At 31.6% G+C, this 18127-nt stretch overlaps 2 protein-coding genes across 3 annotated transcripts; both read left to right on the top strand.

Annotated features, from left to right (window-relative positions):
• Window positions 1-846: 846 nt before the first annotated feature.
• On the top strand, window positions 847-4034 carry LOC113847053 (tRNase Z TRZ2, chloroplastic). The gene is made up of 8 exons (XM_027475899.1): window positions 847-1289; window positions 1702-1864; window positions 1940-2010; window positions 2554-2649; window positions 2724-2837; window positions 3120-3188; window positions 3584-3658; window positions 3890-4034. Exons 1-8 carry the CDS (start codon window positions 915-917, stop codon window positions 3977-3979), a joined length of 1053 nt encoding a protein of 350 aa, XP_027331700.1. The 5' UTR covers window positions 847-914; the 3' UTR covers window positions 3980-4034.
• Window positions 4035-8551: 4517 nt separating this feature from the next.
• LOC113847095 (protein-tyrosine-phosphatase IBR5) lies at window positions 8552-17690 on the top strand. Of its 2 annotated transcripts, XR_003501756.1 has the most exons (6): window positions 8601-9382; window positions 10096-10195; window positions 13006-13063; window positions 13253-13359; window positions 13995-14082; window positions 15581-15694. XR_003501756.1 is itself a non-coding variant. In XM_027475962.1 (5 exons), the coding sequence occupies exons 1-5, from the start codon at window positions 9146-9148 to the stop codon at window positions 15895-15897; spliced, it is 819 nt and encodes a 272-aa protein (XP_027331763.1). In that variant the 5' UTR covers window positions 8552-9145; the 3' UTR covers window positions 15898-17690. The 2 variants fall into 2 exon arrangements, 1 of the variants encoding a protein (XP_027331763.1); XM_027475962.1 differs by lacking the exon at window positions 13995-14082 and having other exon boundaries at window positions 8552-9382; window positions 15581-17690.
• Window positions 17691-18127: the final 437 nt, after the last annotated feature.

The raw sequence follows: 18127 nt of genomic DNA on the forward strand, positions 1-18127 counted from the left end.
AATAGATATTGTCAAATTTAATTTCCCGAGAATTTGTAGTGAAATTGGGTGTGCTAAAATTGAACTCAAATCTTGACTTTTAACAGAGCTGAAATGATTAGATGAACCAATTTTTTATATTCTTTTTGTTAAGCAAATAAAGATGGGAAGGCTTCATTGCCCTGAGCCTCGTTGAAGGTGCTTACCTTGTTAAGAAAATTGATGGCTGCCAGTTCAATTTGATACCCAATTTACATGTTCATACATACTCTTTTGAGTTGGATGGGGTGATTGGGTACGACAAAGTTAAGAAAGATAACTTCATTTGAAATTAATTGACGTATTTAGTGGTATCAAGTCTAAAAAAACTGTTTTGATATTTCATAATTAAAATAAAACTTAAAAATACTTTAATAAAAGTTATATCATAAAATTATTTTTTTTAAAATGGTATAATAGACATTATTAAAATTTAAAATCGGATCAACGTAGGATTCCCACATTAGATACTAAAATGTAACTCTTGTACATTAGAGAAATATTTAATCTTACTGACATTAACGTGTTATTCTATTTAGATAAGTAACAAGTTTGATTTATAAAACAAATGAATAATATTACTTATTTAACATCCTTTTTTTTTTATTACATTGCATCATCGGTCATATTTATAATTTTTTTTTATTTCTGTTCTTATATTTCTCTAAGTGTAAACATAATCATTTTTCTCAAAATTGGAAAATGAATTATTAAAAACAAAAAACAAAAAATGTTTTACAAAGGTCAAAACGACTGCGTTAAGCAAGTTAACCTTATCCTCCACCAGACCCCCACAAAAGCAAAAACTGGTGGTTCAAACAGACACCAACGTTTCTAAAACCCAGATTAAACCCTCCTCTCTATTCCTCTTTCTCTGTTTCAATTCTCAGGCAATAATGCAAATTTCTCTTAGCAATTTAGCTTTCAAAACCCCTCAACTATTTCCAATTCACCAACCCATATTCCCTCCAAAGCCACCGAACCACCAAGTTTCGTTGCAAACCCAAGTCAATTTGCTTAGAGGGTCAGGGTATTTGTCAGAAATCAGCAAAGCAATTGATCACGAAGAACAGTACCGTATAGCCCGGTCACAGGTTAACCGGAAAGTTTTGGACTTGGAAGGTTATTCCATTGAGGGCGTCTCAATTGGAGGCCAAGAGACATGTATCATAATCCCTGAGTTCAAGTGTGCTTTTGATATTGGGAGGTGCCCCTCCAGAGCTATTCATCAAAATTTCCTTTTTATTACTCATGCTCATCTTGATCACATTGTAAGCTCCTCCAATTTTGTTGCCACTCAAGTTTAAGTGGTGTTGTTTCTTTTTCTTTTTGCTTATGGATTAGTGGAAAGGGAAAATGAAAATGAAAATGAAAATGAAAATTACACATGGCCCATGTTATCTTGGTAGAAAAACCAAAAAAAATTGTTTTTTGTTTTTGTTAGAACTTAGGCCTATTTATCTTTGCAAGGTTTAACATTGTAAGAACAATTTAGCTAATCTAATGCTGGCCTTTCTTTTGGGATTTCACTAATCACAGTGTGTCTTACTTATTGTGAATTGTGAATGTGCTATGGCATTCTAGTGCTTTGTTTGTAAGTTTTATTATGCTTGCTGTGTTTCTTGTGCTTTCGATGTTGAGTGTATGTTTGGCATAGGCTCATGATGATTTTGAATGATTTAGGGAGGGTTGCCAATGTATGTGGCTAGCCGAGGTTTATACAATCTGAAACCTCCCACTGTGTTTGTGCCTCCTTGCATCAAAGAGGATGTTGAGAAGCTGCTTGATATTCACAGGACAATGGGCCAAGTTGAATTGAACGCTGAAGTGGTTGCCTTGGATGTGGGTATGTGTCATTTGCGTTTCTTTAATGATCAGGGGTTATCTTCAAGGAAATATGATGTGTGAGGTTTCATTTCAGGGGAGACATATGAGATACGGAATAACCTTGTTGTCCGACCATTCAGAACGCAACATGTTATCCCCAGCCAGGTATCTTTCAACCTAACAGGCTGTAGCCCTTGTCTTTTAACTTATTATGAGTATATCAGTGTTAGACCATACCTCACTCCTTGTACAAAAACTTTTGAACAAAGAACTTGGCCCAAAGGCCAAAAATTAATCCATTTTGGCTCACCATAATTGTGTGGTCTTCTGAAGCGAATTCTGATGCTAGATATTTTCAGTCTGAAATTTTGTTAAGAATTGCCATCCCCATGGTTTGTCTTGTGAAGCTATGTACTTGTTTTTATTTTTGTGTTTATGATAATTTTTTTCTGTAGTTTGGACATCTCTGTTGTATTTTCTATTCTGACGGGGATAACATATTAATCATGAATCATATTCTTTAAAATCTATATTAAATTAAGAAAAAAGAACAATGAGAGTGAGTGAGTGGGCTTGAAGTGCCTGATTTTTTTTCCCCACGGCAATAATTGGGATTTAGGTAGTGTAACTTGGAACTGTGCAAGGATGCTTGTTAGTTGTTAGATCTCTTAGAGTAAGAAAAAATGCTTACCTTGTAATATTATGCAGGGTTATGTAGTCTACTCAATCAGGAAAAAGCTGAGGAAACAGTATGCTCACCTGAATGGGAAACAAATTGAGAAGTTGAAGAAGCAAGGTGTAGAGGTTTGTAATATCTGGAACTCAGTTCTGATTTAAACCTTCTATGATCTTTTTCTTTAATGAACTCTCCTTTCTAGATTACAGACATTATATTATCTCCTGAAGTGGCCTTTACCGGGGATACAACGTCAGATTTTATGCTTGACCCATGTAATGCTGATGCATTGAGAGCTAAAATTCTTATAACTGAGGTACTGTACCATCTTTTAACGAAATGGGTACAATCTTTTAATGAAATGCTTTGTATTCCAATGGTTTGTCTTCTTTGTTGTGTAGTTGTCATGGAATTGTTAGAGCCACATAAGTTGATATTGTCAGTAATGTTAGAGACTCTGGGTCTTGGTTTACTTGGAAGAAAAAGGAATTGAACTTTTCAAGAATGCTGTAGCTATCTTTGCAGTGTGCGCTGACTTCTTTATTTTATCTTAATTTTATTTGTTTAATTGTTTTGATTGTTGAAACTCTATTAATAGGCAACTTTCCTAGATGCATCAATCAACATAGATCATGCTCGGCAACATGGTCACACACATTTGTTTGAGGTATGTGATGTTTCTTTCTTTCATGACTATTATATTGTTTGCTTGACAAAATTGAGGCGAACAAAGTGGAGCCCTAATGCTTAGCTTTCCTCTTTTATGTTGCTATATCTTGTATGACTAGGGTAATGTTCATGTTTAATTCATAGCCATATTTATCATAATCTCTTTTTAATCAGAACTTTATTCATGGCTGAATACAGTTTTTACAGAATAGTTCAATCAGAACTACATAGCTGATCATATACCATGTTGCATTATGACTCAATCTCGTGCCATTTCAAGATAAAATCCTAGTTTCACACTGCTTATCCTTGTAATTGACTGATTCTCAAAAAGATGACTCTAATGCATATTATATGAGGAGTTCCTGATTAGTAATCGTGTTAATTATGTAGATCATGGAAAATGCTCAGTGGATTCGAAATAAAGCAGTTCTATTGACTCACTTTTCATCAAGATATACTTTAGAGGTAATGTTATATCCTTTTATAGTTCTATGGACTGCAAGTTGCATACCCCAAGTGCTCATAACTGCATGGTTACTAATTCGATGCAAAACTTCAAGATTTGTGAGTTCTCTGGACCTTCCTCTTGGATGGGCATATCCTCTTGCACCGCATTAAATAAGCATTTTATAAGGAATTGTGTCACTCTTTAATTAGTCAGTGAATAAAATAGGCTTTTTTTTTTTTCATCCCCAGGATATTCGTCAAGCAGCATCAAAATTGCAGTCCAAGCTATCTGCTAAAGTGGTTCCTCTTACAGAAGGATTCAAATCATTGTACACTTGAGTGTTCAAAATCATTTCTCTCTTTACCATTATCAGTATATCAACTAGTACAGAGAAAAAAAAAGTGTCATCAGTTGTAATTCCGTTTCATAGTTTTTTGTAAATTAGAGTGGTATATTTGTTTTTGGTTTTTTCTTAATCTGTAAGTTCTCTATTTATTCCTATGAAATCGAGTAGTCACTACTCGCTACCCTTCTGTAACTCACGGTTAGTACAGTGTTAAAGATGTTTCGCCCAACATTATGTCTGTTTCATATGTATATGCTATGCAACATTGGTTGATAGAGATGTTTTTGGTCTAACAGCTGTCATAGTTTTTGATTTGGGTATCTAATGTTTACTTTAAGAGTAAATACCCAATTCAGATTATGAAAACAATTGATCTAATTTGATCCTTAAAGAGAGAAAAAATCAATGTACCAAATAATCTTTCGAGATTTCAAATGAAAGACACTATTTTTTTTGGTAACAAAATGAAAGACACTATAGTTCTTCAATTATTTTCTTTTCATTTTCAATATATAGTCTGTCCCTAAAAGAGTGAGTGTGTATTAATTTAGTCCTTGACAAAATCATTACTTCAGTCACACAAATTGGTTCTAAAAAAATTAACATAAATTAATGGAACATCTGAACTATCTTGCTTATATCTATAATTTTGGAGAATTATTTGGTGGCTTTTATTTTTAGGGATTAAATTGGGTTGATTGGCTCTTTTCAAGGATTGAATTGAGTGTTCTTTTTTTTATTGGTGAATATTCATTATGCATTGTTTATTTTTCATGGAAAATCATTTCAAATTATTTTCTTTCTTATTGTGCCAAAATCCAAACACAGTTTATGCAATGAAGTGTATGTAAAAAGTTATAATGATCTCTTCCCTTAAAGAAAAGGAAAGTTATTATGACATTTTCATTACTTTTCAATCATCTTAGGAAATATTTCAGCACTCATATTGCTCCATACAAAGAGATACACCCTAATTATTAAAGATAGCTTGTACTTTACTTCTTCATTATAAGATTTCTTACTCGTGTGGCTCAATTGGTTCCCAATATATTTTTAGGTTGAAATTGGGTTCCTTTTCAAGTTAACTCAATCGAACCTAATTTTTCATCATGTTTTAAGTTTTTTTCTTCCTTTTTGAAAATTAGGCATGGAATAGTGCTTTTTTACTTAATTAATATGATAATGTTCATATAATTATACAAATTGTTTAGAAATATATATTGTAAAATATTTATTAGTTTTAATTTCTTGCAAAAATTATGACTTGACTATGAATAGTGATTGAATTTATATATTTTATTTAAATCTTGGACAATTAATTCCTCATCTGGTTAAACCAGACCTAACTCAGTCCATGAGCTAAATTAATTGTCCAACTTGAGAGGACCTTTTCTTCCTGCGAATATACAAGAAACACGTGCCTCACTCATCCCATAAACTGTGTAAACATAAATAGATGTGTGATAATGTATTTTATGCAAGAGAACAAATAAGAAAGACTTAAAAATCTTTACAAATATAAAAATTTAATATGAATTTTCTCATTGCAGTAACATATAGTCCTTTAAATGTACTTCATATTTAAGTAGCTGTGAATTAAAAAAGATTTACAATTTTATCTGTGTAAAAATGGCAAGTAATAAAATTATTTTATAAGTTTATGAATGTAAGGAAAAGATATTAATTCACCTAATGTAAGTGCTTTCAAAAACAAAAAATGCAAATATGAATAGAGCATACGTAAACTTAATAGCATAGTTTTGAATTAAGTTTAATATTAATGGCCAAAATTTAGAAATGTCTGGCTGCTTTTGGTCCACTGCATGATCTCGTGCATATTCGACTAGTTTTTATTTTTTATTTTTGTAAAACATAATTGTTTTTAAAAAATAATGAAACAGTAAAAATTAATTAATCTTAAAATAAACTAATTCAAATGCTTGTTTAACTATGTGTAAAATATAAATTTCTATATTTTAAATTAAAGGAATTCATAATAATTGAGCAAGCTAGTTGCACTATTATATTCTTAAGTTAATTTGGCAGCATTTTCTACATAAGCTGCGCCAAACTTGTGTCGACATCCATATTTAAGGACTCATATATGTGGGCCAATGGCACACTTGACTGATCAATGAACTGAGAATTATCATAAATTTGACTATACAATGCAAGAAAACAACAGTCAACAAATGGATAAACATTTCTGAAAAAGTTTGACATAATTGATAAATAGTTAAAATTTGTAAATATATTATTTAAGTTTATTTTTTATTATATATATAGAATTATTTTAAACAAATTAATTTAATAATGTATACATATTAAATATACATATTCAATTATCAAATAAAGAAATCTGTTATGAAAAAAAAAAAAATCCCATCCTCTCTCTAAGGAAACTAGAGCTTAAGAAGTAGTTTCATAAATTTATTTTAAAAAAAATTATAAACAAATGTCCTTAGAATGTTAATAAGAATTTTATAGATTATTTTTATTAAAAATTATAATAAAATTAATTTATAACACTTTTTTTTATTTCTTTAACTGATATAGATTATATGAAAAATTAATATGGAATTGAATTAAAATAAACAGTTGGATGTGACTATGTTACTGATATCCCACCTGCATTCTATTATTGTATTAGGATGTCGACTAAAAGGGGGAAAATATATATATTTTTTTATTAAAATCTTAGTGTGTGTATGAGTATATATATATTATTTTTTTTTAATAGTGTACCCACAAATATAACTTTTAGAATTACGACTTTAGGGTTTGAAATTCTAATTAACATAATATGTAAAGTTTTTTTTTTCTTTTCACAAACATCTTTTGGGGTATTAATTTGCTTTCCCTACCAAGCATAACTTAACTGTTTAACTTAATTAATAGCCAAAAATATTTTTAAAATATAAGCTACAATATGAAGCAAAATGAGTTCACGCGTGATTAAAAAAAAAGAAGAAGCTTTTTTACCTTAAAAATAAATTGATTTACCAAGTGTTTGGATTAATTTGTTTAATTTCTTTTACAGAACTATTAAAAATATTATTCTCTACTTTAAATCAGTTTCTAAATCTATGCTCAAACTAAAATTTACAAAATTAGAAGCTTAAAGTTAGCTTAATTTTGTTAAAGGGTTTTTTTTTTTTTTTTTGGAGGGGGGGTTCTTAAAATTAAGCATATTTAAAAATACAAATCTTAATTAAATTTGAAGATTCAAACTTAGCTTAGTTTTATTAGAATGTTCAAAATGAGAGTATGTTTACTTAAGGAAAAAAAAAGTACAGACAAAACTTTAAAACAATTGGAGAAATTCTTTTTCTCTTTCTGTCTTTGCTATCTATTTTTTTTTAGGAGCGTTGTTTTATTTAGAATTGTTAATCCAGACTTATGAAAACAGTAGTTGAATAAAAAAGAAAGGTTTTTTAAAATGATAATATTTTAAAATATTAATGTATTAAAATATACAAAATGATATACATTTTCATAAAAAAATTACTATATATAATTTTTTATCATCTAGAATCTTGTAAAAATAAAGAAGACCCACTAAAATTAGATAGTATTGAATTGACCTATAACAAATCATATTTGAATTAGGTTAAATAATTTAAAATAATTGGTCAAATTAAAGTAGAGATTACTTTTTGAAAATTCAATGACTCTAATATAAGTATTTTTTTCTAGCTTAATTAATCATTTCTTCATATATCAAAGATAGATGAGTGTTAGAAATATTTTTTTTAATATACTATTAATTATTAGTTAAAATTTATTAAAAATTATAAAAATACAATTGATAAGAATAAAACTTACATAATTTTTATTTTTAATAAATTTTAATAATAGTAAAAATATTTGATTAATATTTTTAATAAAAATAGATAGATAAATAAACACGTGTACGCATGCACACAATGATAATAAATATACATATTTAATAACAATTTTTTAAGAATTTTAATAATACAAAAAGTCTCCTACATAATAAAAATATTATAAATAATAATTACAACAATATTAAAGTATATATTATAATTATTAAATATAACACTTAATAGCAAAATGTAATCAATTTTACTCGTAAGATCGACTTAGATGACTAGTTACAAAAATTTACATCTTTAATAAATATATTATAAATAATAATTATAGTGTCACTGAAGTACATATTATGTTCTTTCTGCATAACATATTGCAAAGTGTAATTGATTTTACACATATATTACAATTTTTAATAAATTTTGATTATATAAAAAGTTACCAACTTAATAAATATATTATAAATAATTTAAGCAAAACATAAAGAAATTAAGCAAAATATATTATAAATAATAATTATAACATTTTTGAAGTATATATTATATTTCTATATTTTAATTAATTAATAATAATAATAAATAATTAATTAATATAAAAATATATTTATTTACGATATATGTATATAGGTAAAATAATTTTTATCCGAACAATAAAATATACTTTAAAAACAAAGGGAGACACGAGAGAAGGGTTGAGTTATTATGAAACAAATAATGATTATTTACCCAAAACTATGACAAAGGTTGAGTGTTAGGCAAGTAGTTGTACGAGATCTAGGAGAATATGAAACCTGGATTGTTCACGTGCCAACCCAGAATCTCGAAGCCCCCAAAATCCACCCAACCAATACACATAAACTCAAATTTCACCGCTTTTTCATTCATGATCATCCATTCAAATCCCTCTCTATAATTACAAAGGACTAATGCCTTCATCAAAATCCAGTTCAGTCACTACTATTACGGCTTCTACTTCTAACTTGATAACATCATTATCACGTTCCTCACGAAATTTCCTTATATAACCTCTCTCTCTGTTTCTTCTTTCCTCTTTCTCTCTTGCACCCCTTTCTTCTCTCCGCACCACACCCTCTTTCCTCGCTTTGCCGAAGCTCTGATTTTTCCTTTCCAATCGTTCATAATTTCACCTTTTTTTCCTGTTTTCTTTGATCTGGGTGTTTCCTTTATCGTGCTTCGAATCATTTTACCGTTCTGGGTCTTTCTCAGCTGTGGAAAAGATCTGATTTTTCGCCCTGTTTCTTGGTGAACGACCTTGTTGTGCGATTTCGTGATCTGGGTCTGAAGGGAATCGCTGCTATTGTTCAATTATGAGGAAAAGAGAGAGGGAGAATCCTTGTGGGGTGTGTGGCCACTATCACAAATACGAAGAAGGGGAAGTGTGTTCGATATGTGGCCACCGGATTCCGGTTGGATCGGAGAAATCTTCGATACAAGTTAGTGCTTTTCCTTCGATGATTTTGCCGGAATTTCTTTACCTAGGTAGCTATGATAACGCTTCACGCTCGGAGCTTCTCAAGACTCAGGGGATTTCTCACATCCTCAATGTAAGATGGGGCTTATTGATTTATAAATCCTTGATTGAATATGGTATTGTTGCAACTTGAGTGTTTCAATGAATGCTTTTTGCATGCACGTGTTGATGTTTAGAGTGAAATTATGAGTGTCTTGATTGGTTAAATGTCGAGGGGATATGTTTATTTGGATTTTTATGTGTTGTTTGAGATTTCAGTAATAATTGAGTAATTGTAGGTGGGGTGGTTTCAGTTACGGGTTTGCTCAACACCCATGTTGTTTTTAAGTGGCCAGTGCATGGGGGTGATGCCAAGTTAAACATTTAATTGTTGATAGATAGCAGATTTTGATTAGAGTAAATTGTCAAATTAATAACTGGTCAATGCATGGCTGATTTGGGGTGTGTGTGTGTGTGTGGAAACTCATGAAAATGAACTCGGAATTAATTTGATGCCTATACTGATTGCTTGATAGAAAGGAATTAGTTCTAATTGGACATATAGGAGGTTACTATAAGTTGAATGCAGAAGTTGAATAATAAACAATGTAGTTTCATGTAATATGCTCTGCAGTCAGTAAGAATAATAATGGCTTCAAGTCTTAGGAGCTCAAAATGGTAGTACTGAGGGCAAATGGATGATATCTCATTCCTTTTTTGTTCAGAGGTTGCACTTGAAATCTGCTTGTCCAAACCTGTTGAGTGTTTATTTTCTTATGCTGCCTTTTGAATTTTCTGCCTTTGCAGACTGTCCCGTCATGTCAAAATCTTTACAAGAACTCATTTACCTATCACTGCCTCCCAGATGACAAAACTTTGCCATTTGATGAAGCAATTCAGTTTTTAGGTATGTTCTATTTAAAGTTTATGTCTTATCATTTTCATTTTCTGGTGCTCTTTAACTTGTTGGTTTGCAATTTTTATAAATACCTACCAAACATGAAATCGCATTAGACTTGGGATATTTATTCTTCTGCATCTCAAAAACTTTCTTATCCCCTATGCTGCAAAAATCTTGCACTTCTGAAATCATTTTCATTTATGCTGCAATAGCACATAGTGTTGTCAAAATTGCAATCTATTATGAGGTTGCATGATTTCACAGTTTTAGCAGGCATTTCTATGTTGGGTTGGAGGTAAGATACGAAACTTGGTGGGATCTGACTAGGATCACTGACCTTCCTTGCAAGATCATGAGATCTGCAATTTTCTGCAAGTTGAACAAAGCTGATATGATTGGGATTCTGGATCAGGTTTCGTGACCCAATTTGTGGAAGGAAAACCTTGAAACCCACCTCTCATGCAACACCATTCAAACCCAATTCTTCCAACCTTTTGATCTTGTTTGACTTATCTTGCCCATTCGTTATCTGTTGTTTTGAAGTCACATCTTTGATTGGATATTTGATCTGAAGTTCTTTGGTCTGTCCGAGGCTTCTTTCTGATCTGTTTGGTAATTATATTATCATATTTTTATGTTAAGACATTTTTCTATTAGGTAGGATTTTATGACCTGTGTTATGATCTCCCAATTTACAATCTTTCATCTCTTTCTTGACTTAGTTAAGATATCGATTTTGACCACTTTGATCGGAAAACATTAAGGTTCTTGAATGATTTTGCTTAGTACTTTCCATGCCATCAGGTATCTTTATGAACCACTATCCTCCTTTCTATCATGAACCAATCTGCTACACTTTATTATCGACCACTCTACTCTTCCAAACATACCCTTTAATTACTATTTCCCTTTCCATCCACCTTTTCCTATCTTTTTATTTCTACTAGTGTTCTCTCTCAAAGTGACCCGCATAAAGTCAATCTTGAAGGAAGCTCCTTCAGCAATTTGATTATTTGAGAGAATCCTCACTATCTGTCAGTCTATCAGACTCACAGTGGTTTCTTATAATGTTTCTCATCACAGGCATCCTTATTTATCTCTGACTTCTAGTCTCTTTGATACTTTTAGGATTCTTTGAAGAGTCTAAAACTTTCAGAATAGTGCTCATAATCAAGTTGCAATAAAGTACTTTTATTATGTTTTCTTATCAGTGAGCACCATACTGATTGATGTAATGAGATAAATACCATGGTGGGAGAAACTTAAATCTTGAATAAAATTAATATATAATTTAATCAGACAATGCAGATGTAGTTTTATTGTAAATTACTTTGATATCAGCAAGGTTAATGCAATATTAGGTAAAAAGAACCAAAAATCACATTCATGTATTCCAAATTCTGTAATTATCTTATCTTTTCCTTAATGAGTTTGTTTTTTAATAATTTGTAATGAATGTTGGGTGGTAAAGAGCCCACAAGTGTGTAAACACAGTCAGGCAAACATGAGAATGTTGTACTGGACGAGTGGACGACTGGACATACAAGACTGCAGTAGGAACGGATGAATTAGAGAGAAGATAGGGGGATAGCACCTATCGAGGACAGTTGTTCTATCCTAATTTGTCATTGATGTCGATACCTTGACAAGTCTGCAACAACATTGAGAATATTTCATTTTTTTCACCAAAGCCCCTAACTGTGCTTTTTACCTGGTGCCCACCAAACTGCCCCAACTTTTCTTCATTATTGTTAATAGTGGATGGGGAGACATGTTTACAACTTCAGATTGTGGGGTCTTATGGAAACTTTTGAATGTATGTACATCATTGAATGATTAATCCTTACCTACAGTCCCTCTTTTACAAGGCTTTATTTGAACTTGCTATCCCTCTGAATTCCTCTCTCATTTGATTTAGTTTTCTAATTTGGGCTACATCTAACTCGACTCCTAAAGTTAGCTCATGAAACAAAGATTATCCAAGCATTTATAAGTTTTAATTTAGCCATATCTATAATTGACATGGGATCAGTACACACCCCTTACACCTAGGACTGAATATTTGGAGTGTGGAAATTGTATGACTAATCTTTTTTCTTATACATTTATATAATACATTGGAAAAGTCACAGGACTATGTTGATTGCATTGAAAAATCTGTGGGTCTAAGTTCATTTTTTGATTGTTGACGGTAACCCAATATTAGTTTTATGACAGACTCTGGTACCATTTTAATTTAATTGGGGTTAGGCCTAACTCAATTCTAAAAATTAGCTTAAGATGAGAGGACTGTTTAAATATTTATAAGCTCTGCTTTGACTATATATAATTGATAAGGGATCTCAATAAGTATGAACGGCCATTACCCATTATGACAATCCCTGTTTGAGTTGAGTTCTATATTCTATTTTACTAATATTTGTCTTCCAGAATATAAGCAACCTAAAATGTTGACAACATTAACACTATATTAAATATAAGTAACACTTCCTACATTATTACATCTTGTATTGAGTTATGACGTTTGATTTGGATGTTGTAGGTTCTATTTGTTTTAAAACTAAGTAGAACTGATTTTGAACTGTTGAATGTGATTGTGATATTTGCCAAAATAATTCTTAGCCATAGATTTTTATTGGAACTTGTTTTTTCATTAGAAAGTGTGAAAATTGATTTTTTAACTGTAAACTAAATGGGTACTAAAACTAAATAATCAATTGATTCATTGTTTTACTGTTAACATTACTATTTTCCCCCCTGTATTTCTTAATTTTTACCCTTTATATTGAAAACAATTCTGTGTGCTTGCTTTGCAGAACAATGTGAGAATGATAAGGAGCGTGTTTTGGTTCATTGCATGTCAGGAAAGAGTAGGTAAGTTATTGCTGCAATGTGCTGTAAACATGGTCATGACATTTGGCACTTATTAGTTTGAATTAGTTAGTGATGACCCAAACAAAATGAAAGGGAATTTTTATAGAGGTTATTCTGCAGGCTTGCAAATGAGGGTGAAATATATATAAATGTAATAGTTTTCTCTGAATCCCATGTATCCTATGACAGGTCTCCAGCTATTGTAATTGCATACTTGATGAAGTCCAAAGGATGGAGACTTGCGCAGAGTTATCAGTGGGTAAAGGAACGGAGACCTTCTGTTGAATTAACTCAAGGTATGTCTACTGTTTCCAGTTTTTCTTGCAATCTCAAGTAAAATCGCCAGATTTCAGTGTTAGTCAATTGAAGACTTTTATCTGGCAAGTTATTTATTTGAAGACGGTTGTGGAAACTTATTCAAATTATAATCAACTATGATTTAATACTTGATAGTGGTCTAAAAAATTTACAGCACAAGAGATGCTAGATTGATTGTAAAAAAAAACTAGTGATTTCAGCTGGAGATAGTGATGAATTATTAAAAGATCATGTAATATGGGTGGGTGATTGTGACGTAAGTTTGATATGTGCCTTAGAAATTACTTTGGACTTGCTTGGGACAGCCCCTCATCGGGTTGAAAATATCAACATGGAATCGTGGATCTACTTTTAAATTGAGAATTCTCCCTGTTCTTTCATCTCTGACTTAGAAACTAGGTTGGGTTCTTTGTCTTTGAGAAGGGTGTATAGGAGGATGGCTTCACTAATCATCTGAATACTTGCTATTTTCATTCTAAGTTCAGTGTTATTTTATCCTTTGAAAGCAGTATGTTTTATGTACCATAGCAGATATTGTCCTCACATTAGAGAATTTAATCTTTGTATTTCATCATTTCGTAGCACTATTGTGCCAGTGCAATGCATCATGCAGCCCATTTTGACACATAGGCCATCATGACCACAACAGATAAAGCCACATTATGACTTGGGGGCTACCCCAAAGGTTTTCCAATTTTGAGGTAGATAAGAATAAGATAATATGCTTGGCTACCCCCAAAATTATTGTAAATGTGATACATTGACAAATTAAGACCTTTTTAACAGTATTATATCTGTATTCTTTTGAACTTTCATTGATCTTATAATTTGGCTGCCCCAAGAAATATTTTTTTGTTTATGCCTTTGGTGGCCACTATTGATATGAAAGACACACACCCCCCCTCCCCCCCTCCCCTCCCCTCTTCCTGTAATGTTCCTTCAATCTTATCTTGAACTTAAAGCAGGTTACCTTTGGACTTGCAGCAGTTCACTTGTTTGGCCATCTGCATGCTAGTTTTTTTCCTGCATTAAGCCACAGTTTTTCTTGCAACCCACTAATTGCTATTCATTGGGTTGGTTTCAATTCCAACAAAACCTGTTCTCTGTACCTCTGTGCCTACCTCTGTCATAGGCCTGATTCACGCATGTCTCTGTCTCTGTTTCTATTTATTCTTTATTTTGCCATGCATTACTTTACTTCACTGGTCATCTGCCCACCAAAATTGACGCATGAGTTGTTGTTGTTATGTTTTGTTTTTCTATTTATTCCATTACCTTAATTTTCTCTCTTCTTTTTTAATACTTCATTCCTCTGTGTCTTCCCCTTGGTTCCCATGTGCTTCTTGACTTTTGTCATTTTATTATATTTACACTTAAGAATTAGATAGATGGTGTATGTGGACTATGTCACTTTTGATTATTAATGTTGCATATTCTCTAATTTTGATATCTTTTCAAAAGTAAATTGAGCTTTATTAAAGGTGCAGTATAAATTATTTAACCTATATTCAAAATCTTTGGTTTGGTATAATGGTCATCCTATGATTAGTTATCCCTCTATAGTTGTTATGATGTCACATTTAGGTTATAAATATAGGTAGAGTGCTCCTTATCTTTCTCCTATAAGTTAACATTTGAAAGTGAGGCAGGCCTGACCTTTTAATATAGTATTACAATTGACTGTTGGGTCATCTGCAGATATTTAGTTCTGTAAATTTCACATACTAGATGTCTAGTCCTAAGCTTATTATGATGTTTTACATCAGTTAGGAATAGGAATATAGACATAATATTTCTTGTAAGATTTAGACAATTTTCTTCTAATGAGCTAGTTTTTGAGAGTGAATTAGGCCTAATTTTCTAATTAATAGTATTTTTGGAGTTCATGAAGAGTTGGAGTTTATTTGTGTCATTGTTTTAAACTTTTATAAGCCTATTATCAAGGAGGTATATTTCCCCATCCCTGGTTATTCCAAATGAAGCAACCATCTTGAGTATTTTGTTACAGCAATAGAAAAAAAGGTTTTTGGTAGTAACATAAGTTACACAATGCAAATCCTGTTGGAATTGATGTTGATGTACGTTTTTCTTCATCAGTTATGATGATGAGGGTGAATTATTTCTGGGTTTGGTTTCTCTTCATGAGGGTAATTAATAATTATCACCTTTCTAACATGCATACTTCATCTTTTAATGTAGGTGTCTACCAGCAACTGCAGGAGTATGAGCAAAAGATCTATGGACCAATCGACAGTGGCAGCTCTCTACTACCCAATTTCTCTCCTATCACACCTCCTTCAATCAGCTTCGGTTTCCCAAAGGTCAATGATCCAACTCAGCTTCCTTCCTTTAGCACTGCCGGAACTCCTTCAATTTTCGCCCGAGCACCCCATGACGTTGCTCCCACTGAGTTTACGTTTGGAGCAAGTCAGACACAAAAGAGTGTGACTGGAAGCCCCTTCAATGCAAATCCACCTAATCCAAATGGTACTGATATCCAAATGGATGGTTCTTGATTCTCACCACCATGTGTGATTAAGCTGCTTGACGAATTGGCTTGTGGTAAGGTTACAGGTTTAAGTCAAGGTGCAACAACCATAAGTGACTTGTCAATTCTATACGAAGTTCTTTTTCTCATGTTTTTTTTTTAAAATCTTCTCATAGTTATCTTTGGCTGTAGTATTGAGTAATATCATCTTTTGGCCTCGTGCCTCTGCCTCAGTAGATCTTCGCTAGACACTATCCACTTTTCAATATTACAAGGAAAATTTTATCTGTTGAGTATACAACATTAAACAATCTTCTTGTGGAACCGCTGTTCTGAAATATACAAAATTCATAGACAAGTTTTTAAAATTTATTGTGAATTTTTCACCATTCTAAAGTAACCATAAAATGCATAATATTTGGTGGCTGAATGTGATTTTTCGATATTTATTTTCTGCACTATTACATTCCGCTTAACATTAGGACGTGCTCCATCATTCTCCACCAATGAGTTTTTTTCTCTTATGAATGATTGAAATTAAAATATAAAAGTCATGTGATAATTTTAATTAGTTATGATTTTTTTAAATGATTATGACATTTAAAACTTTTAATCTTAACTATTTATATATAATGGTAAAATTCAGATAATTTTGAGTATGATTGTGAGCTTTATGCAAAAGCCTAGTCAAATCATTTGCAACTCTACAAGGTAACCACCATTCTTTCATGGTTTACCCCTCGTGTCTCAGGCTTGAACAAGTATATGTTTTGATTTATGTTTATTGTCCTTTCGCCTTCAAATATTTTCATAGCATTCAAATTAGTCGAAATGGACTACGTTTTGCTTTCTCCTCCAAGATTGGAGTTTCCTCGCGCTGATTTCTTTTGAGAGGACGGGCCGAACCTTAAGGTAATAATAAGATTGTCACCTTGTTATTTAAAGGATATGGGTTTGTATAAATCTTGGAAATAGTTACTCGAATAAGATTGTGTACATCTATTTTCTTATCCTAAACGCTACTTGATGAGAGCCTTGTGCTTTTCTCTTTATGTTTCTTTCAAGGTTTTATCATTTCTATTTTTGAGACAAGTTTATGTAAAATTTTATTTTGGATAGCCTTTTTTTATGGCTATTGATAAAAAGATTAGTTGTCTGAAAAATTATTTGCTCTCGTCCTTTTTATAGACTATTTTTAAAATAAAAAACTTTATAATTCAGGACAGTACACATTTCCTAAACAGGTGCAAAAGTCAAACAAAAGATTAACTCCTCCACTAATGGATCACGAAGGTTACATCATATTAAGACTTCTTATTATTAACTAAGTTCATTAAAATAAAATTTTCGTTGTCATAAATTCTTACCTAGTTTGTCATTCTCTACAAGCATTTTCTTGCACTTACTTTTACCTCTGTACAAGGCACAACCCTTTCAATTTAGAGCTCACCAGAAAACATTTATGAAGGGGGTTCAACCTCGTAAACCTTTTATGATTAAATATGACAAAAGAAAGAGGGAGAATTAATAAAACAGTTCTGTCATTTAAAGATTAAATAATTAACATTGTATTTTTTTCCCTGAGAGAAGAGGCTAGAGAACTGAGAGAAAAGAAATGTTAATAATACACTTCTATCACACATAATTTACATGATTGATTTTTTTTTTTAATTTAAAATACTTACATCCTAAATCGATATATATTTTTTAAAAATTATTGCAATGCTTTTAAAAAACTGACCAATTAAAAGAGGTAAGTTGAAAAGTATATTTGAAAAAGTGTGTTCTTAGCATCCTAGGAATACACCAGCACCAAAGTTGTCCAAAAAGAAAGAAATAGAAACAAAGGAATAAGAAAGTTTCACTTGACAGTCCAAATGGTGACCATGCTTTGCATTAGAGTCTGCCACAGCATTTTCCTCGCGCAGCACATGATAGTATTTATAGATGTAATTAAATTTGTTTAGAAGATTCTTGATTAGAGATTTCAAATGATGGCAAGGATGGGTTAAGGGAACCCCACTTCCAAAAGTCTGATTGCATTCCAAGATTCTGATTCAATGATGAATTTGGAGGATCCTTGGATCAAATATAATCTAGCTCAGCGTTTATAATTAAACATGTTCCTAGGTTGCCCTAAAATACAGCAATGAAAGATCCAGCAGGATTACCAAGAATACCACCACAAGCTACTTTTTTATTTAAATTGGAGATGAACTGCACGGATCAACTAACAGATATAATTAACATCGTATGTA

This window comes from Abrus precatorius, unplaced genomic scaffold (genome assembly GCF_003935025.1).
Source record: "Abrus precatorius isolate BTA unplaced genomic scaffold, Abrus_2018 Scaffold8, whole genome shotgun sequence".
NCBI classification, from domain to species: domain Eukaryota; kingdom Viridiplantae; phylum Streptophyta; class Magnoliopsida; order Fabales; family Fabaceae; genus Abrus; species Abrus precatorius.